Raw genomic sequence first — 23,449 nt, forward strand, 5'->3', positions numbered from 1 at the left:
ATACATATTTTCATTTCAGTAAACTTGTCTGGATTAAACCACTTCAGTCCTTCCAATACATTTTACAACTAGGCTAAGAAAATGGGATTCTAGGAAACAAACTTAAGATAAATGGTACTAAGTGCTGTATATATACTAACTATAGCATTCAGTGAGAGCATACCTCTAACATTAAGAACCACTTTTCAACAACATGTGAAACTGCCCTACAAATATTACATCTATTTAAGTCAAATTCTGTTCCCCATCGTCTTTAAAGGCTACTGATATGAAAGCCTTAGTTATTCTTTGGTAAACTGGTGCTACATCAAAACAGAGTTGGCTAGCTAAAGTTGGAAACCTAAGGCATGTGGTTAATACCTGTATGAAAACCCATGAGAAAAACTGGCCAAAGAAAGAAGTTTCTTTTTGAATATGCAGAAAACTCTTTCCATCCCTTTTAGTCACAACTTATTACTGTGAAAGAGACCTGAATTGCAAAACAAATAAGGACAGAAGAGAGGATAAGTTGAGAAGGTAGGCAAAAACTGGAAAAAAAAAACCCACCTTGTTTATAGTTGAAGCAAGAACAGTTTCAATGCTAGAAAGCAGTGGAGAAGTATAGTGAATAGGGATGGTAGAAATGAGTTAACTGTATTTGCTTTTATCTTGGATTTTTAATTTCATTTGCCTTGGTATATACTAAGGATAATTATGGATAATTATATGGATATTTATGGATAATTCTGATATGATAAAAAGTTTCCAAAACAGAAGGATCCTTTTGTATCTTGGCCACATCTTGCTGCATCTGTAACAAAGAATGGTGAAAATTTAATTTAGCAGACCTTGATATTATTTGTTTTGAATGCAAACTTCTGTGGTCATTGAAATAACTTGTGTCAAAGTTGCAATGTTTGAAAAATACTGAAATGCAGTGGAGCAGGCCTTAACAACACATGATCTTCCAGAAAGGCTTGTGAATGCCACTGATTTATTTTTTTTAAAGTTGAGAAATTATCTTCAACCCCTTCTAAAGACATGTTGCCAAGCACCTCCAATTGATTGCGGACATCAGCACATCCACTGCTCTACAAGCAACCAAATAGCTGATTGACATGCCAGGTATTCCTTGGAGGCCTGCAATGGTTTTTCATTTACCTACATACAGTAGCTCTTTTCCGTCTACGGCTATAAAAGATGCAGTATAACATCAGGCCAGGGTGAATCACATTGGCTGCGTGGCAAATGTATCAACATCAATAGAAATTTTAGCATACAGTTATCAATTATCCTAGCCCCAGGAAAACCAGATTTAGCCATTGCACAGTTTTGTACATTTCCTAATGAGAATGATCCTTGTGCATAGGCACAAATGCCTGTGAAGATTCTCAGTCATTCAGGTCATAGGTGCTTTTTCAAAAGGCAACTGGATTGCTTTTTTCTTGAGGAAGAAGAAGAAAAGGTTTTGTTTCTCATTGTTTCTCATTCATCAGAACTGATGAAGCTTCTTGGATGAGAAGTGGAACATTTTCTTCTTCTTCCACAAGAAAAAAACAGTTTGGTTGGCTTTTGAAAAAGCACCTTTGAGATAGGCACAAATGCTTACATTCAGGCGATACAAGATTGCTCTTTAAATATTTTACCGTTAATTCAGTAGGATTAATAAAAGATGAAAATTGGATAGACCGATAGGGTGTCCAGTAACTGGTGTCAAAAGTCCTATTAACTATTCTATTTTAAAATAACCAATGACAGTATCAACTTATGATCAATAGGATTCCGTTCTCTCACTGTATGTGAGTTATAAATAGAATAGAAACATGACCTGGTATTATATGGAATCAGTGCCTTTTTCCTTGTGCTGCACCTTTAGCTTTTTAATTCTTTTGACTTAATGTGAGTTTAGTACTGTAGTAGCTTATATGAATTGTAACTCAAAATGTCATGCTTCACAATACTTTATAGTACCATTGGGAGAAAATAGATTAAAACAAAACACTCTGGTAATATGCTTTCTGTGGATTGCCTTCTTGTACTGTACTTTCCTATGAATGATATCACAGAATTTATTTCTGAGTAGGCGTATAAAATATTTCATTCTCTATGATATTCTTATAATATATTGCTATATTCTAACGCAGCTTTCTCCAGCCATAGACTCTCCAAACATTACAAGATTACATTTGGTAGAATTCCATAAGCAACAAGGTTAAAATGGCTACAGCTCTGAAGGATGTAGTCACATACATCTTTAGGGAGTGATAGATATTAAATTAAAGGAATTAAAGCTGTTTAATATATATATTCAACTGATAGCATACTCAGATATAGATGGATATATGATTTGTCTATATTTCATGTTCTTCTGGTAATCTAGTACTGTGTCTAATAAAGAGAAAATGTATTATACAGATTATACAGATGCAATTTATTTTAAGATGTGAAAAAGTTCATTGTAATGTAGTCCAGGGGTGAACCGGTAGTAATAAAAGCTACTAGTTCGCCTGAACCAGTATTTCCAATGATCAGCTGTGCCACACAATTTATATTAGTGAATCTAAATCGCACAGCACAGCTGTTCCCCCCCCCTCTGTTCTACTTACCTTCAAAAGGCTCCTTTTTCCGTGCAAAGCACGTGCTTAGTGTGCACTGTGCATGCATGCGCACCCAGTGTGCATTTGGTGTGCACTACACATGTGTGTGCACTATGTGTCTGGCACATACTGTGCATGCGTGCACATGCAGCGTGCTTTTGGCGCGTACCATGCATGCATGGGCAGCAAACCGGTGGCAAACCACAGAGGATTTCACCACTGATGTAGTCTAATCTGAGTATGATCTCAGTTGTGTTAAACCTGAAATCTATTTCTTGTTTTAATATTTTTCTTTTGTTTACGTATTGAATCCTTACTGAATTTTGTGGAAAATAGAGATGCACTTGAGCCAGAAAATTCTTGGTTAGAAACAATTTGGTTGCTTTCATGAAATGTGTTGATGATTTATTTTCATTTGGGTTTTTAAAGAATTAGGTAACATGTTATAATTGGCACTTTTAATAATTGAACATAATATTATAAATACATTTAAATTAAAATGAGAAGTATTGTTTAAGTATCGACTTAATATAAGTGTAGTGGGATATAACCAAGACTGAAATATTTGTAGCAACATTAATATATGTCTCACAGCTTAAATAGATGCTTAATGTTTCTACTGGAATTAATTATTTATTAATTATTCCTAGACATACGGTACAATATACTAATAATGTCCCCTTCTATAAATCTTTCACACTTAAATTATATTTAATCTGTTTGAATCATAGTTTAAAGTTTGTTTCTGAATTCTGGCTTGCTTGAAAGCCATTAACTACAATGCTTGAATCAGGCCTAAGCAAATAACTGAGGTAATTTCTATTACAAAGGTAGCAGTGAAATAACAGCAACCAAAAGGCAGAACCCTGAAAGTTTACACTGGGACTATTTAAATAATCTAGAGATCGGGAAGAAATGGTTCACTTTCAATGAGATACTTGCTTCTCATATAGTTTTGCCTAACTAAAATTCTCTTTGCTTTCCTCAGCTGTTCTTTGCAGTTTCTCCTTGCGTCCTAGAAAAAGACCTCAGTTGCCTTACTTTGTTCATGTAATAATGATATCCAGCAAATCCTGATCCATATCTTGTGAATGCATTACATTCAAGGAAATGGGAATGGGTTACAGATGTCTGAAATAAGTAAATGCAGGGATCACATAGTTTTACCTGTACAAACATGGTAAATTTTTGAAATCTTTCTCATCGTACCTATTGCTTGTTGCAGTAAGATATACGCCAAAGTTTAAATTTTTATATAAACGTTTCTATTATTTTCTGAAACTTTTGGATACCAGCCTATTTCTTTTGGATAGTTAAAGCTTTTTTAAAAAGGGATAATGCACAAATGACGATGAAATTGTAAATGCGAACTTTGTTTTTTGTGTCTGTGTCATACTTTCAGTGGCTTAGACTCCAGGAAAGACAAGATAGTGCTGTCACTATCAGCTAAGAAGATTATGCTTTAGCTGCAATATAAAAAAATTCCATGGCTATGATGTGTTCATACCCTATAGATAATGCTGATTATTAGAGGAACAGACATTTCTGAGCATGACTAAGATGTATTATTCTGAAATAATAGTTTTACTTCTTAAACACAAAGTATTGTTCTAAATAAAATAGATTCTGGAGTTCTAAACGAAATAATATTGATATTTATTGCAAGCACGATCATGAGTAATTAGTTCTCTCAGTCATTTTTTGATGCGATCTAAAAGGGGATCAGGGAGTTCTGAAAAGTTAGAGTGGATCTTGACACTTATCTCAGACTTGTTTATTTTAGCTTTACTTCATTTAAGTCAAGCTTAGGTTAGGTGGTAATGATGGAATGAAAAATTAAACTATTAGAGTTCAATAGCTCCACCTAGGAGTTAAACTTTATTTATGATATATATGTGTGTGTGTGTGTGTGTGTGTGTGTGTGTGTGTGTGTGTATTTTTCTTTTAGCCAGGTTTTTCCTACGTAACCAAGATTTTTCTACAGATTTTCTACAGCCCTAGCTCAGTGGAGTGAGCTTGGTTACGTAGGAAAAACTGGCTAAAAGAAAAACACACATAAAACCTACAAAAAGTAAGAATATATATATATATATATATAGCTCCTGGAAGCACGAAGCCGAGAACACCAGCCTGAAGATGACGAATGAGACTTCGTCCAAACGTCGCCAAGACACTTCCAATTTTACGTGGGAGAAGACCCGAATAACCAAAGACCTACACACACACACACACACACACACACACACACACACACACACACACACACACACACATATATATATATATATATATATATATATATATATATATATATATATATATATATATATATATATATATATATATTTGTAATTGTTGACCTTTGGCACTAGAACCAGAATTTTAAACCTTATGCACATTGTGGAGCAACAGTTAATTATTTCTTTCAATAGATAATTCTATTGAAATAACTGTGAATAAATTCTGCAGTTATTATTCAGTGGCTGCCATAGCTGTCACTTTAGTGAGCCACTTGATAAATTGGATCCTGATATTTACAAAATCTATTAAAATATGACCCATCATGTGTTTATTTATATGTTGACAAGATGATGTACACACTGCCGGTCAAGGGTGAAGTGAATTGTTATGGCATGCTTGTCAAGGCATCCTATATATATATATATATATATGTGTGTGTGTGTGTGTGTGTGTATTGGTTTTTGGACAATAGTTAGCAAAACAGCATAACAGCAACCTACCAGATTCTGGTTTATAAAACAAATACCTTTATGGGATTGATTCACCTAAAGTGGAAAAGAAGAAGAAAAAAGACAAAGTGATAGTCATCAATCTAAAGACTTTTGTAATATGCTTGACAATAGACAGTTCTGAGAGTGAAAGTAAACCGCAAAATTAAACAGAAGGCAATTGATTTAACTACTTGGGTGGTTTCCTCAGCATCACAGAGAACTTTCCATTCTGTCTTGTCACTTGCATACCTTCTCTTTATCAGTTGAGTTTAAATAGCTCTAGACAAAGCTAAAGATTAGTTTGAAATAGCACAGTCTAACTCAAAGGCATTTTAACAGCTTATCAAATGTATTTCTATCAGTATATCCCCACATTTATTTTCATTAGTTGCCTTTACAAACCAAGAAACATTTTCAAAAGCTGCAATACGCATGTATTAAGAAGCAGCTCAATGAGGGTCTAATTGGCATTTGAGGATTTTTTTTAGATTAACATGCAAAATGAACAAGGGTGGGGTTTTCAGGCAAAGTTTTCACTTGTAGCCCCATATTAATTCCTGTATAGAGATTAAGGAGACACCCTCCTTGTTGGCCTTCAAGAAACTGTTAAAGAGAAAAATATTCCGGAGAAACTTTGAGAAGTGAATGATTATCGTTGTCTCATTGCACTATGGTAGGTTTGTGCTTTTATTGGTTTATTGGTTTTTATTATGTTTTTTTTAATGATGTAAACCACCAGGAATCATTTTTTTGACTCTTGGTGGTATGTACACTAAATGATTTAACTCAGCTTCATAGTTTCTTCTTTTTCTATTGATATAAGGTTACCCGGGGCTAAAAGAGAAGCCCAGAACAGTATTTTTAATACCATGTAATTATTAAAAGGAATGTGTTTAAAATCTATGTATATGGAAATTATCTATAAAACAGAAAACTACCGTAAATTGTGGAAGAAATCTAAATCCTGAGCCAAGAAAAAAATCTTATAATAGAGATTACTTATTAAATTTTATAAATTATATTCACATACATCCAAATTTTCTCATACTTCGTCTTTTTTGGGGGACTTGGTATCCAGTGCTTGGTTAGAAAGAATGATAATATAGTGCTATGATCAAGACTATGGGTATACTTTTTTGGCAAAGGCTATGCAGCACTACACGACTCTGAAATAAAATGATACATCTAATTTAATTCAGATGTAATTTAATGATACATGTAATTTAATGATACATGTAATGTAATTTGGATGAAAAATTTCAAGTTTTACTGTCATCAATGAAAGGGCGTTTGTTTATGTTCTATGTTATATTTTTTAAATTCTCAGTGTGCAACTTTTACAGCTGTACATCTGTTTCACTATAGAAAACTGTTAATAGTATTCATGAATGAAGGTAAATATATTGTCCCAGGAAAATGTTGCAGGATCCAATGGGGGTTGATCACCAGGACCAGAGATTCTCTCTGTAGAGAGAAGTTCCCTGAGGATGGGTTCCAGCATGAGTTCAAAAGCTCAGAAGGCAAAACCTCTGGTCTTGGTGACCAAACCAGATTAGATCCTGCAGTTAATAGTATTATTCACCATCCAGAGTCACTTGACTATTAAATTAAATAAATACAATTAAATAAAAAAAATATCCAGGTGAGTCTCCTGACAGGAGTCTCATCAACTTAATGGTTAAATACTATAATTTAATCTTTTTTAAAAAAAGAAATCATATTTTCATTTAGTGCATTGTGTGGAATAAACACATCTAGATTCACTTCTGCAATATTTGATAATGAATGTGATGGTGAATTCTGCTTTTTAGTAAGAGGATCATTATGGAATGTGTGTGGTATGGTCCATGTCAGTTTGATGTATCCTAGATTTTGGATAGGCTGGAGTTAAGAATCATGTTTTCTGTCCTGTCACCTAATGAAGCAAATATATATTAAAACAATGCTCATGACCACTTACAAACACTGAAGAAACCACCATAGTTCTATAATAAAGCACATAAATGACCCGCATAAATCTCCAGGTTTGGTCCTTTAATTGTAGTATGTCACAACAGGATGAAGTTTTGATGTCTGGGTGAAATCTGTCAACACAGACATTGTTAGACTAAACAGACCATGGTCTTAATTTACTATTAGCAACTTCATATCATTTATTGATCTACTTGCATTATGCATTTTCCATTACTTTTGCACATTCTTAGGTTCATGTTATATTCTGTTTCCTCTGTGGGTACAGCTGCTAAATAGAAGGAACAAAGGGCAGTTTTTAGATTAACATATTTTTGTTTTTTATAAAAATCATCAGTGAATGCGATATTCACTGTTCCAGTTCAAGGGCTTACTCAGACCTAGAACTAAATTATGGTTTACTAAACATATTTTCTGAGTTTTAGTACTATTCTCAATGTAAACTTCATTCAGCTTTCATTTTATATTTGGGTAAATTCAGAATAAAAATATAAAATTATAAAACAACATTTAGCATTGATTTTATAGCAGCATATGCAAGGATAGTATATGATCCGATATTTACCTTTGATTATATATACAAAATATTCACTAAATTTGTTTACTTTAAATGCTTGCAAATTTAAAGACAAATGTTTTTTCTTAAACAACATTTGTTCTTAATATTTTCTTATTCGATATGGTCAGAACAAGTTCAAAACAAGTTTATGGCATGGCAAATACCTATCTGCTTGGGAAAGTTGATCTAGCAATATAGTAAAAATAGTCTGTAGCAATTTAATATCAATAATATTCTTAAGTATCCATAGAACGCTGAACGACGAGGTCCATGTTTACAGTTTAACATTTTAGCACTCTGGAAATCTAGAGCAATAAATTGTGCATATTTTTTTTTAAAAAAATGATTTGGATGAAACGCATTGAAGTTCACACTGAGCAGAGTACCTCTGCACTATTTATCAAAAAAAATAAAATAAATAAAATCCTGTTTTCCCCCCTGCATTCTATACAAGCCTGAATAATGATGTGGCTGCTTTAAGGAATTGCCTCATTAAAGGTAATACGCATCTTGTTTTCAGGCTGACTCAGAAGCCTGAAAACAAATTCATCCTTATTTAATGGATAGAAAGGAAGTGCTAAACTGAGGTCATTGGAGCACTTATTTTAAAATGTACATCAGTGTAATAAATAGATTTTTAAAGTGATGGTAATAATAACATAGCTGCTTGGGGAAAAGATGATGGATCATTCCTTGACCTGTTAGATGATATATAATTTTGAAATTATTCCTGAACAGAGGTTTGAATTTGTTTTGGAAAAGGTGATTTGGACAAAGTTCTACATTATATATATATTTTCATTCTTTCTCAATATGTAACTTTTGCAGCTGTTCATTGCTTTGTCCTAATATTTCAAGCTGTTAGGTCTCCTAATTTGATTCCACAAGTAAGTTTTTCCAATTCTTCAGTCTTAAATGTGTTGCATAGAGTACTAGACATGGGTTAATGGGAAGCCTTGTTCATTTCTTTTCTCTCTGAGCTAACGTGATTCTGTATTTGCAGTAGCTCCCTGTTCTTGCAAGTATTTCTCAGAATAATCAGGTCTTCTTTTTGTTATCTTACCAAGTTCTACATTCTGGCATTATCTACACAATCAAAGATGTTGCTCTAATCCAGTGTTTCTCAACCTTGGAAGCTTGAAGATGGGTGGACTTCAACTCCCAGAATCCCCCAGCCAGCAGCCTTGGCTGGGGGATTCTGGGAGTTGAAGTCCACCCATCTTCAAGCTTCCAAGGTTGAGAAACACTGCTCTAATCAATGAAGCAAACCCAAATTACTTATTATATTCTATTACTCTGTCCATTGTCCACCTCATATTAGTCATTCAACTTTGGCTGCTTCTGCCTATTTGTTAGTCATTCCTCCTTCCACCTCCTTGGTTTTTTGGAAGATCTTATGCAACCCATGCATGTGAAGAATGAGTGAAATTATTCAATTATTGTTCATTTTTCTTGCATCTCCTAACTCTAGTGTAGGATTATTCAACAATATTTTCCAGTCTCTTGGCCACATATTGTTCCAAATTTGTTGACACAGAGCTGTTATCACTTTTACTGCTTGTTCTGATGAAGGTTTAAACAGTTCAGTGGATATTTAATCTGTGTCTGGTGCTTCCAATTTGACAGCTGATTTATTGTCTGTTGAATCTCAGTTTCTAGTGGAGTCAGTTCCTGAACATAATCTCTTTCTCCAAACATTTCTGTATTCTGTAATCCCATCTGTAAAGAGTTTGGGTATAATATTGCCATCTTTCCTTATCCTCATTTGCATCTATGAAATATATTCCATGATTACTACAATATGGGGTATTCCTAGTTTAAATATAAATTTTCCTTTGATTTCTCTGTAGTTGTTTTTTCAATTGACAATGTTGTGAATTTATTGTCAACAGTGTATACCCACACAGACACACATACTATATGTGTGCTTGTGTATTGTTTTTTTTTTTGTGTGTGTGTGTAGCATTATAGCGAAACACTATATCTGTTCACATATTCAAAAAATGCCAGTTTTGCAACACTTCATTCTTGCTTTGTGAATGTCAAGTTTTCATGCTTCTACATTCTAATTGTAAATATTCTTGTGAATGGAATATATCCTCTTTCAAAACTGTACCATTAGTGATCAGATGTCTTACTCACTGGTTATGTTTCTGACAGCATTGCCATTGCTTTACTAAAGCTACTGAATCCCTCACATAGTCAAGAGGCTAATCCACTGGGTTTACGGAAGCCTGCAATCACTCATCTTTATATGTTAACATTGGTAACATTATCTTAACAGGAACAGGTTTCTATTATTGTCTTTTACTTGTGCATATTCATAGTTTGACCTCCAGAAGTTGAATATGAGTTGAAATACTGATAAACCAAGTTAATAGCTTTTATAGGTAGGTCGTGGTTAAATCTTTAAATGTACATTTAGATATATGTTATGGTATCTGTGACAAAACAATGCATTTCAAAGAAATCTATTCAATTATATTTTAAATGTTAATTTATATTATATGTAAATGTTTATGAAGTGCAAATCTACCTTTTGCCAAAAGAGTAATTAATTTATTTTTTATATGCTTCATAAACCTTGGACAAGTAATTTTATGATCATTTATTTACAGCAATATCATCTGATGTAAATCCCATTCAGTTCAATCAAGCTGACTTTAACTATGTTTTAGAATTAGACCATTCAAAAATAAGCCCCATTGGTCTCATTTGTGATTTTTATGACTAAATATGAATAAAATCAATGGTGATTGTTTCAGATTGTTTGATATGTAGTTATTGTTAATACTTAGGATTTTGTTTCAAAGTGTGTTCAGAAATAATACATGGCTAATTACACTAATAAGAACAGAAACATACAGAATATCTAATTCATATAATAAAAGGAAATGAATTATGTTCAATCTCTTTAGACAGGCCTTTGTAACTTGAGTTATTTTAATTGTCTTTATTTTTAATATTTTACTGCTTTATGTTTTTTTAACATTTCTTAAATGGGCAGAAAGATAGAAAATAAACACTACAGATATGTAGCTGAATGAAATAAAAATTAGGCAAACTAGTTTGGATTCTGCATTTCATTCAGCCAGTGGTAGAATTCCCTAAACAAATGCCATTCAAAATGTTCGTACTGGAAAAAGCAGGGAAGCCAAATCTGACTGATGATCTTTTCTTCTCTAGCTACTCATCAGAAGATTTTGGTTGCTATAGCAAGATACGTTAGTAGAAATCACCAGCAGAAATTAAATTGAAAATTAATTCTGTAGCCTGTAAAATTCATTGTCCACAAGAAACCATTGCAGGAACTAACTATATCGATTTCTAATATTCATTTTAGGAAGAGATTAAAATATTTCTAGCTAATTTTTACTGTGGTCTATTTATTTATTTTGGCTAAACAACTGGCTATGTAAAAGCATTGAAATATGTCTTCTTTTACAAATTTCTTAACTATTTTATAATTCAATTAAAAAAAAAATCTATTCCTTGCTTGTCTTGTTCTCCAGTGACATTCACCACAGCTTCCTTTTATGGCATACGCAATAATTCTTAAGAGAACTTTAACTGTTTCCTTTGCTGCCTTTTATTGAAGAACATCAGACTATTTATTATTGTGTTGATTTTTATGCCGTTCACATGCTATGCAAAAAGATACAGTGAGAAAGGCATTTCTTTTTGTCTGCTTATTGAGAATTATAATTATATAATTCTTCTGGATTGTTTTCCCAGAGTAGGTCATTTTTCTATATAATTGTGTGCTAATAGTAGAATACTTTATTGGACTTTGAAAACTGAATATTAAAATGAGAAATTAATACTAGAAATTATTAAAAGCAATAAAATACTAAAAATTGCTTCATGCATTTGATGCATTTGATCAAATGCTTGATGCATTTGATAAAAATTGTTTGATGCATTTGATTCAAACAACGATAAACCTTTCAAGAAAAGGAAGCAAATGTACTCCACTTGACAATCGTTTTGAAAAGAACTAATCTTTAGACCATATAGGGGAAAACCATGGCACCTTGATCTCTCTGTTTTTATACTAGCACCTAAGTCTCTTAGGCTGTCATTAAACAAATCTTAGCTGTCTAAAATGATAAGTCTAGAAATGATGGTCACAGTAGTTTCTGTATCACAGCAGTATCTTATCTAAGCTGGCTGTGACTCTTGTAATAATCAGAGATTCCCTGGGGCTGTTGTGTCTTCATAGTATCTTCTTGCCCTGACAGATGTCTTTAAACTCAGTTTACTTTTACTGGATTGAATATATTGAAAAAAATGAGGATATTGTAAAAAAAACAAAAACAAAAACAAAAAAAAACCATGTTACAAGTGTTACCAGAATGACTCAGATTTATTGGAAGTGTGATTGCTTAGTGCCTTAGTAAGTGGTAAGCAACAGAATGTAGTAGAATTAGGTAAACACCATAATGTTAAAAAGTGACACTTTGCAAGAAGTAAATAAAGCTGTTGGTAGTACAGAGGAGAACCTTGGAAATCATTGTGGCTAACATTTTTAGTAAAAAAAAGAAAGAAAAAAGAACCATTTTCTTATTTAAAAAAATAATGGAGGAAAATTCTCTGGAGCATTTCATTTTGAAAGTTGTTAAATATAACTTAAGAACCAAAGGCATCTTCTTAATTATGATCACAAAATGACTACAAATACTTGGATATTTTTTAAATATTCTTTTTAAAAAAGAATATATTTTGGTCTTCTTGCAAATATGGAAGATAAATCTTAAAATTAAAGACTATCTGTACTGCAGCCTTGAAAAAGACCTGAGTTATATCTTATACGGAGAGCAACATTGAGTTGGAATGTATTCTCATGCAAATTATTAAAGCTGGTTTTACAGCATTATTCAATCATGACAAAAATAATCCCCAATTCTAGATTGAATAATAACAGTTTCTACCTGTATGTAAACCATTGCTTAAAGAGGATAGTTATGATTGTTGTATCATAATACCGTAAGCAGATATTTAGCAGTTCTCCTTTTCAAGAAAAACAGAGTTTTCTCTAGGTGGGTGAGTACTACAGAGTGAGGCGGGGGGAAGGGGGAGTTGTTGTGGCGAGTGTGCAGGCTGGGAATTGAGTGTTGCAGCATGAAAGCACCACAGAATGCAGGATTCCTGCGATCTCATAGTCCATTGGGGGCTCTTCAGGAGAAAACACAGTGGAAGAGTCTTGGAATCTTCCTTGCTGGCTTCCCCATTGACTTTGATTGTGAGAAGCTGGCAGAAAAGGTCGCAAATGGCGACCAGAGGTGGGTTTCAGCAGGTTCTGACCAGTTTTGGAGAACTGGTAACAAAAATGTTGAGTAGTTTGGAGAATCAGTAGTAAAAATTCTGACTGACCCCGCCCCCATCTATTCTCTACCTCCCAAGTCCCAGCTGATTGGGAGGAAATGGGGATTTTGCAGTAATCTTCCCCTGGATTGGGGAGGGAATGGAGATTTTACAGTATGCTTCCCCTGCCATGCCCACCAAGTCATGCCCACCAAGTCATGCCATGCCCACCAAGCCACACTCACAGAACCAGTAATAAAAATTTTTGAAACCCACCACTGATGGCAACCGTGTGATTTTGGCATGCTGAAACTATGATAAATATAAGCCAGTTGTCAAGTGCCCAGATAACAATCATGTGACTGTGGGGGTGCTGTGAGGGCTAGAAATTAGAGAACTACGTACTACTCATTCACTGGTCACAACTTTAAACAGTTGCTGAAGAGTGTTCCTTAACCAAGGACTACTATAATTATTATTGTCCTATTGAAATTACATCTGTGAAAGCATCAGCATGATGATGATGATGAGAAGGAGGAGGAGGAGGATTCCTATTCTTTTCTTTTTAGTTCTGTTAAGAATCAACTTTGGTTTTGAAATTGATAAAATGTTAATTTAATTTGAATAATTGAAATAAATTAGTGCTTCCTTTTGGACTCATATATGTTTTGATTTCTTTTTAAAACTTTAGTTTTTGATTAGTGTACTGAGTACAAATAATTTATTCTGTAAAATAAATAGTAGGCTAGAGGTTGTGGAGCCTATGAATGTGCCAGTGCCTAGTTAAATGTGATTTTTATTCATATGAATAAACCTAAAAGTGAAAAGGAAGAGAGTCAGTAAGTAAAAGTGAATTTAGGACCTATTGTGTCTCATTTCACCTCAGTAGATGGGGAAGTACTGCAATGATGTAGTCTATACTTAATTTACAGTATACACAATTTGTGACAGAAGTTTTTATAACTCCAAAAATTGCACTTAATAAATATGAGAAGATACAGATTTTCTTGATTACTTAAATCTAAATGTTTATTCAAGCTTTCATGAGAAGTTTGTCTTAATTTAAACAGAACTAGGTCCTGCTGTACCCGAGCCACTTTTTTGATGTGGGTTCAAATGCACATGAGAAACAGCCTTAATAACATCCAAACACATTTCATTTGTAAATGAAACCTCTACAAGGTTGACTTCATGGTTTGGTTATTATAATCAGAACTAAACTAAAAATCATTTTTCTTAGGTAAAAGATATTTTAAATCTTGATATTTCATATGTAATATATAATACTCAAAACAATTTCTGATTTAGATGGTTCTTAGAAAACCAAATATGTACATTCGTATAAGAGAAATATGTATAAATATTTGTAATAAAGTTCACAGAGATATAAAGTAGTACTTTTATTTCCCCATTTAGTATTGAGGTTATATAGTGATGTTGAGCATATTTGTGGCTATGATGGCTGAGAAAAGGAGAAAAAAGATAGGCTTGAAACACAGCCTGAAATGTGGCACTTTGCCAGGACACTGAAGAATGGCAAATATGCCACATTTTAACAGCTGGATGCAGAAATATTTCTCTTTAATTTGGAAGGATCATTTTTTTCCTCCACAGTAGGGCAGTCTCAATAGACTGCGAGATCAAAGAGGGTGGGTCTGTTCGATCAAACATCATCTGGCTCCATGGTGGAGCAAAATGAATGAACTGTCATGCCTTTTTTTCTAGTATATAAAGCTTTGCCAAGTAAGAAGTAAAGAAGTTTCTATGGTATATTCTACATTATAGGCCAAACTCTGATAATGGAAAGCTCATTCCCCAACGTTTTCCTCTGATTCATCTGACAAGAGATGCCTGAAGAAGACCCCAGATTGATTGATGGTCCACTTTGTACTGTGGCCTCTGCTACTCTTAGAGATAAGTAGGACAGGGAAAATGTCGAGTAGCCCAGAAGGGCTCTTGGGAAGGGAACATGTTCTGATGTAAACATTCTAATCTCTACAAAAACAGTGTGGAACAATACTGAACAAAATCCACACTAAGGGGAACTACACAATGCGAACATAGGCTTTTTTTTTGCTAATTTCTAAAATGCCAGCTGAATGCAAGTTTCAGGATTAGTTGTGCAAGGGAACGTGCTGATTTTCTAGCTCCCATCTAATGAATGTGAAGAATGGCAGAATGATGGGCTTTTATCAGCATTAAAATATGACTCCAGCTTTTACAACCATTGCTCATTTATTTTATGGGGGAATTTCAGACATAGTTTAGCATATATTTTATTACTTGGACTTTAAATATCATCCTGGAAACTTGACAGTTCATCTGTTTAAAAATATACACAAAATTTTACAGTGTTTTCATTTTGGAATCTTTGCAAAAGAACTTAAAATAATAACTATTATATATGTAGGTCTTTTTGTAGGTCTAAGTCTTTTGAAATTATTTTAGTTTGAAATCTACACTTTCATCAAAGTAGATCTACTAGATATATCTCTTCTGCAAAAATCTACATGATCAGTAGGTGCAGCAAAGTGCTAGATATGTCATCATCAGAATATGTGAAAGTCAGATCGTCAGATACCCTACAGAGAAAATGGTATTCAGGCTCTTAGCTTCTTTCTGTCCACAAAGTGAAACAAGGAGATGAGGTAGATGGACCAGAGAAAGGGCTTCTCTATAGTGACAAATTATTCTGTAGTAAAATTTACAATTCTAATTAAATTAGAAATAAGCTTTATATAAGCGTTTTTACAGTTTCATATATAGCTCCAAAGCTGATGTTAGTACACACAATAAAATCTTGAGTTGCAGTTATAATGAATATAAAGGATGAGATACAGAAGGGATGTCAAACTAGCGGCCTGCGGGCCGGATGTGTCATGCGCAGGCCATGCTCACCCCAGCTCTATGAATGGGAAAAACATCACAAAGCATCACATGACAACAACGTGATGCAGCAAGTTTGACACCCATGAGATACAGGCTTCTCTGTTGAAATTTTTAGTCAGTTTTTGGCAAGCAGTTCCAATTTTTCACAATTTTTAGTGAGTTTTCGGCAGGGAGCTCCAGTGGGATATCCAAACACTTTCACCAGCCCTAACTCTGGCACAGCTTTATCTTTTCTTAGTTGGCGCCCCATTCCATGGAGATAATGCTGCTGCTTTGATGTTAGGAAGTTGATACTTAATACTGAGTGTGTTTGAGAATTTAGAAAAAAGCACTGTGCACTAAATTTTGTGAAATTTTATATCTCATGTAAGCCAAAGATACTTCAGCAATTTAGTGTGGAAGACTGTGCCAGTTCAAAATTAGCTTCAAATTAATTGAGATGAGATGATTTGCTGAATTCAGCAACTGATTGAAATTTATAGGGGAGAAGGGTTTATCAGTAACCTGGAATGCCATTCGTGCAAAGCAACATTTCATTTTGCAATGATAAAGCTATTCTGTTTCATTGGAGGAATTGCTTGCCACCTGTCAGTTTTTGAGTTTCAGCCATCCTAATGGGTCCTTTAAGTGGTTCCTGATCAGCACTGTCTGCTACCAATAGTCTTTGCAGTTTGAGAGGGATGAGAGACAATGCTTATTCTTAGCAAGAATGAAATTGACAAGGAGAAGGAAAGGAGGGTCTTCTTTCCTTTTCTCTTCAGAACAGCTCGGAGCTTTTGCTTACTTTTCTCTCTTTTGTGTAAAGGGTGGGTTGCAGGAAAGGGATTAGTTTACCACTATGGAGTGAAAATTTTATGGACTGTAGGTGCCTTGCAGTGAGTACCAGTCTTTCCACCTCAAAATGATTGAACTTTATTTAGAACATGTTGCCCCACTGTTCTAGGTCAGATACAGAACTTTAACCATGATTAGACATTTTAGGAAGAGTGTCTGGTTGCAAAACTGATGATATGATATCTTGCCATCTTCATCTCTTTCAGGCTTTGTTGCAGTATTTTTTATTTTTTATTTAGTACAGAAGGTATTATGGCTTAATAGCCTGGCAAGTTCATCCCAATATAAGTGCTTGGGGTGGGGATTTGCTTTATTCTGCAAGTGAATAAACAAAGGTCTTTAGTGCAAATTGAGACTAGGGAGTGAGATATATCCCTTATTTCAATTCTCTTTATATAGTTATGGAAGGAGTGAATAGTTTGTGGCTTCAGGATTGGTTAATAGCTTAGACAGAGGATTGATTCAACTTCTTTTCAGGTGACTTTTGATTAGCTGATCGGTCATTAGGCTCTGGGGTTGTTCTTGACATTCTTGTTTGGTAATACATCTATCATATCCACTTTTGCTTGGTCTGGAGAAACTGGGAATGAAATTGGCATTGTCCAGACTTGAACATCTCAGCTTCTCCTTGTCTCCAAAATGAAATAAGGAGTTGGGATGGGTGAGTGAGAGAAAATGAAATACACACAGTCAAGACAAATTAGTCCATCATTTTTGTGTTACTTTGGGGAAAAATTAGTCACACCAAAGCTGTGATTGATGGGAAGCTGTTCTTACACACCACTGTCTGCAACCAGAAGTACTTTTTGGCAACAAGGATGAGGAACAGATACATTAAACAATTTTTTTTGCTATTAAGTGCTCAGTTTTATTAAGAACCACAAGAAAGATTAGCTACTGGGTAGGAGAGAAATCTAATCACATAAAAAAGTGTGAATGCTTGCAGTTATGGTGGTGATGAAAAAGTATCACGACATCACAAATCTTTAAAGCAAAAGAAAGCTGAAATAAGATCATAAAATCATTGTACTTAGTGATTACTTTATTACTTTATTACTTTATTTACTATAATGCCAATCCCAATTGCGGTCATAAACGAGGAGTATCTATCTTATACTGTCTGATTGCTACAGTGTGAGTTTGCTGTGTAAGTACTATATAGAAGGTTTTAACTACATAAGTTAAAATCGTTGGAAGGAAGGATTTCTCATCAGACTGAGTTCTCAGGCAATATCTTCATATGAAGCATACCACCTGGAAAGAAATGACAGGGGCCAAAGCCATACATTTATCTAGTATGGCTAGAATACATACAGGAAGAAAATTCAACATATATTAATTTAAACAAAGGGAACTCAATTTTTTTCCCAACAGGACTATGATATATATTTGAACATTTGAAAAGTTGCTACAGAATTTCTGAATTTCTTAGCTGCTAAAATTGACATAAATGTAAGAATATTTGTAATACTGTTAGCCTTCAGCAAGAAAAATTGTTCTTCAACATATGGGTACTAAATAATTGCCTTTTCTTTTGTTCTATTGTTTAACTGATGCCTAAAATTGGTCTTGCTTCTGATCTAGTTCATTTAATTATCGTAGTTCAAGTAATACTGAAGATGTTTGTAACATATAAAATGACATTTCTCCTTTAAAATTACACATTTTCTGTAAACTTGATTATTCAATATGTGTATCTATGTAAAATAAGACTCAGGAATTTTCATCAGTCATTTTTTCATATCTCTCTCTCACATACACACACACAAAGAGAGAGAGGGAAACCCACAAAAAAGCCCACAAAAGCATACCTATATTGTATTTCATGTATACTTATATGTAACACAATTAAATTTTAGCAACAATATAGGTAATTCTAGATTACATCCATTTGCTCAATGACTCCTTTCTGTCATTGAAGTTGTAAATATTTTTGCTAAATTCATCTTCAGGAATTACTGATTATGAACGTTCAGTGTAAGGCTATAGATTTTTTTTCTGTGTCTTGTTTAAATCTGATTTCTCAGTGTTTCGATTATTGATATTATTTTTTCAGTTGGATGGTGTGAAGGAATGTCATACATTTCTCCCAGGATGGCTTCTTCTCATTTTCCGCCTAATTCTTTAACATTTTGTAACTTGCTTTGGGAAATATGGGAAAGATTTTGGTAAAGCAGCAGCAACAACAAAATGTTCAGTGAGCACTGACCCTTGTTCAGCCTTTTCCATTCAGATTCCATATGTGTATGCGTGTGTGTTTATATGACAGTTCATTATTTAAGTTTACTCTGTCAAAATAGGTTAAATATTCTTTGGGAACTATGGTTGCATCTTTGATGCATGAAAAGCATGCTAAATATAGGAAAGACTAACCAAGAAAAGCATGATAGACCGCTACCACAAAAAATATTTTGTCATTTGTTTCCTCTGATTTCTGAGAGCATTAATAAGATGTGAAATCACACTGCAATAAATTTCTCAGAGTGGCACATAGCAACAGCAAATATGACTGCGCATGATTCATTCTAATGACTTGACTTCTGACCTCTTTACAGATATATGACCAAGATGGGACACTACAGCACTTTATTGATGGTGGGGAACCCAGTAAGTCAAGTTGGATGAGATATATTCGATGTGCACGGCACTGTGGGGAACAAAATTTAACTGTAGTCCAATACAGGTAAGTTCTACTTCAGTTTATCTGACAAACATTTCAATTTATTTCAACAGTATTTTGTCAAACAAATGTGTATCAGAAAACAACAACAACAACAAAAATGCCATGTGAATAGCATATTTCACTGCAGCAAAATAATAATAATAATTGGCTTTGTAAATTCTCTTACGGTGAGAAGCTGTGCTTACCAGGTTGCATCTAGAGGTAAGTGCTTTTCTTAAATGAGTGTGAGCAAAAAATTGCACTAAGATTATGTGATGATTTTCTGTTAGTAGAAAAACAATCAGTTACCTGAACTGGAGGTACATAATATCAGCCAGCATAAGGAACTTCAGAAAGTGTTAAACGGTGTTGTAGCGCACTCATGCTTGCAATCAAGCTGTGTCCTGCAAAAATTCCTGATAGCTCTTTTGCCATTGTTTAGAAAACAAGGCCAGTGCAAAAATATGATTTGATCCAAATAATTGAACTGTCCTGCTTTCCTTTTGGCAGAGGAGTTCAGATTTAAAAACAGACTATGAACCATGTTAGATTAGACTGAAGCTTCGTTTATTTATAATATACATAGTATATGCATATTGATTGAAAGTAACCCCTATTAGATTCAGTTGAACTTATTCCCCATAACCTACTCTTTGTCCCTCAGCAGCAGCTCTGAATTTAGCTGTATTGTCCACCTAAAGATTGGAAAATTGTCTAATTCCCTTTTAAGGTCATCTGCCAGTTGAGCTCCAGCTGCTAATTACACTTAGCTTGCATTTTCCAGAATGATTGTAGAAAAACAGCTAGAAAAATGTATGTGTTAATTATGAGAAATATAAGTCTACAATGTATTTATGTCTGAGTTTTCTTATCTGCAAGGGACACCACACTTGGATCATGGGATAAACAAAACAATTCCTTGAAGTTTCCTAGTGTCTTCACTGAGCACTGAACAAAATCAAAATAAAGAGAATGGAAGAGGGGGGAAAGTCCCACTGTGCTTATTCAAGTTTGTAGCTTGTTTATCAGACAATACTTCTGGGTGTATCTCTTCTGTGCAGTTATGTGGGCCTAATCCATTTTTGGACGGAAAGGCTTGGGAACATTGCTTTGCATAATACAGCACATGTTCTTTATGTATCGTTGAAATGGCATGTAGGCTTGAAAGGTTTAGAACTTAGTTGCCTTTTGTAGGAAGAAATATCCTTCTGGGTTCTGCTCCAAGTGGGGAACCAGACACTGGAAACATGGAGACTGCTTGGAAAGATGGTTTAATGGTGGACAGGATCACATGGTTTGAGTTCCTGAACAGAAAAGGGGCGAGATACAGTGAGTCCCCGGATTTTATGCTCTCTCTGGCTTTGAACTTCCTGGGGCCCAGAAAGAGTATCCTGATTGGTTGTCAGACTCCAAGGGGGTGGGGGTCTTAGCTAGCCTTGCTGGCTGATGTAATCTTCCCAGCTGCCATGTGGTGAGTTTCTGTCCTAGATGGGTCCCATTGTGTTAGTTTCTGTTGCTAGATGGGCCCTATTGTATTGCAGATGAGTTTCAAAGATTGAAAGATTGAGTTTCTGCCTCTGGCCCATTGACAAAGGTTGGGGGCAGGAAGGTGGGAGCTGCTTTGTCTTTAAAACATGCTTCTCCATTTCTCATGGGAAACATAATATTCTGCTTTTTTAATATTTCCCAAAATATTTCATTCCTCTAGGAAAGGGGTGGGTGCTAACTTCCTACACTTTACTCACAATAAAAAATATCAGTTCCTCTGTGGAAAAACCAGAAAGCTTTGCAGACACACTTTCTGCTGGCACCTGTCCATTAGCTATAATTATCTAAGAAATAAAGGACAAATGTGAGAAGTTGTATCTGGATGTAGAACTCATATTTGCAAACAAAATAACCTAGTAAATGTGCTACATAGCTATATGAACTTTCAGTCAACAATATTTCTCTTTTAAACTCCCTCTTTTAAAGTAGCAAGATATTTATATCAAATAACAGTTCCGAAAATCCAAAGGGCATTAAACTTAGCATGCTGCAATGCACTTCCCATAGCAGTTTTGGAGGGCTGATACAAAAAACTATCATGTGAGCTGAGACTTTGCCCCTCTGTACAACATGTAGCTCACGTCCTGCTGTACTGCATCTTCAGTAAGGACTCACGGGCTCAATTTATAACACCTTACCTAATAAAATTTCTGCGAAATACTGATCTTTTTTACGTGTAGCTACTGTTATCACATCAGTATGAAGTAGTTTCTCTGAATGTGGCCAAATTCTGCTATGCTGTATGTCAAATTAGGCAAATTTTAACTGTTCACTGTTAAACCACGACTAATCGCGATATATTATTCTGTCTTTTATCTTTATTTTTTACTATTATTATTATTACCTTAATGCTTTTATTTGCTGGTTTGTGACCATAATAAAAATTGATTGATTTCCCTTTTAAATTCAGAAACAATGATTTAGCACAACTAGGCATTATGGCAATACTGCACAGCTAATGTGGCAATTGTTATATTAGTGTCTTTGTTTTGTTTTGTTAAAAATGCATACACTTTTAAATTGACGAAAATCATTTTTACAGTTGAATAAGACAATAAGATGAATAAAAGTAACTTCACAATCCAGAAAACTTTCATGAATGCAATGGTCATTGTACCTTTATTTTTTACAACTCAAACATGAAAGTAAATAATTGGAAATTAAAGGAAAAGAACTCCCCAGTTTGGGCCACAAAACATTTTCTATAAGAAGAAAGGTTTCAGTATAATATTATTAGTAAAAGTAGGTTGTGGGCCCCTTCATGAAGAGTTCATCCTGCATGTTGATAGAAACATGAAGTTGTCTGTGAGTAGTTACTTCCGTAGGGAAGTGAGGTTGAACAGTTTTATCCTGTGGCTGGATTGTTTTAGTTCTTGGGGGCTGTTTCTCTGAGGTTTTAATGTCAGCTCTTCTATTAACATGGTTTGTTCTTTTTCTTTTGATCACTGTGTTCAGACCCCTGCTTTGATAGATTACAAAACTAAAATGGAAATAGCAATACTAAAATGGAAATTAATACATTTTCCATAAAAAATTAATACATTTTTCCATAGCAAAACTAAAACGGAAATTAATACATTGTTGTCATAAAGAGTACTATTTACAACTGTTGAAGCACAATGGGGGAGTTGTGGGACATGACAGTGCATCATGTGCCACATCAGGTATGGTGCTAGTGTGTCCCTCCATGTCTGTCACTCAAGTTGCCTAAACAAGAGTGTAGAGTGTTTGTAATCGAGGTATTTTCTGATCTACTAAGACAGTTGTGAACATATGTTGCCCTTATGCAGAGTGCTGTGTCACATCTGATATGCTCTTAGAGGAAAGAGAGAAAGAGAGAGAGATGAATGATGTCATACTTCTGCTTGCTCTTTCCAAGAAGAGTGTAGGAGGCTCCTTCTAGTCAGCAGACAGAGTTGATCGCATAGGAACATTGTTCCCCCAAAATTCACTGGCTTAAACTGAGCATATTTGCAAGCAAAAATACAAATTCTCAATCAAAATCCAGCCATGGAAAACCATTAAACATCTGTCAATATTAAACAGATCTTATAACTCCCTGTTCATTCTGTAATTGTTGCTTAGAGTTTTCTCTCTTGATCTGTTTTCCATTGCTTTTAAAAAACAGTTTAAAAAAAAAACCTGGCATCTATCACCAGGGACTACATCCAAGTGTAAAGAAATTTTAAAAAACCCGTTGGACCCTGAAAATCCATCTAATTTTTATTGTACATGGACGTCCTCCTCACTGAAAGTCAGATGGTTTAAATTCATTCTGTTATGATTTGTAATATCTAAATGGAATTTTCTTCAAAGAGCTCTTGATTGATTGACCCTTAGCTGAACGTTTTGTTTTTATTTTGAAGCTGACAAT

The 23,449-nt window shown here is 34.4% G+C and overlaps 1 protein-coding gene across 4 annotated transcripts in view; it reads left to right on the forward strand.

The window, feature by feature from the left end:
• Window positions 1–23,449, forward strand: part of PRDM6 (PR/SET domain 6) — an 89,907-nt gene that overhangs the window by 37,033 nt on the left and 29,425 nt on the right. For all 4 annotated transcript variants that reach the window (XM_087886011.1, XM_034409968.3, XM_087886009.1 and 1 more), the window contains one exon: window positions 19,421–19,548. In XM_087886011.1, the coding sequence (XP_087742137.1) occupies window positions 19,421–19,548 (128 nt within the window). The remainder of the gene's footprint in view (window positions 1–19,420; window positions 19,549–23,449) is intronic.

This window comes from Pantherophis guttatus, chromosome 2 (genome assembly GCF_059756535.1).
Source record: "Pantherophis guttatus breed Tessera chromosome 2, ASM5975653v1, whole genome shotgun sequence".
Taxonomy (NCBI): domain Eukaryota; kingdom Metazoa; phylum Chordata; class Lepidosauria; order Squamata; family Colubridae; genus Pantherophis; species Pantherophis guttatus.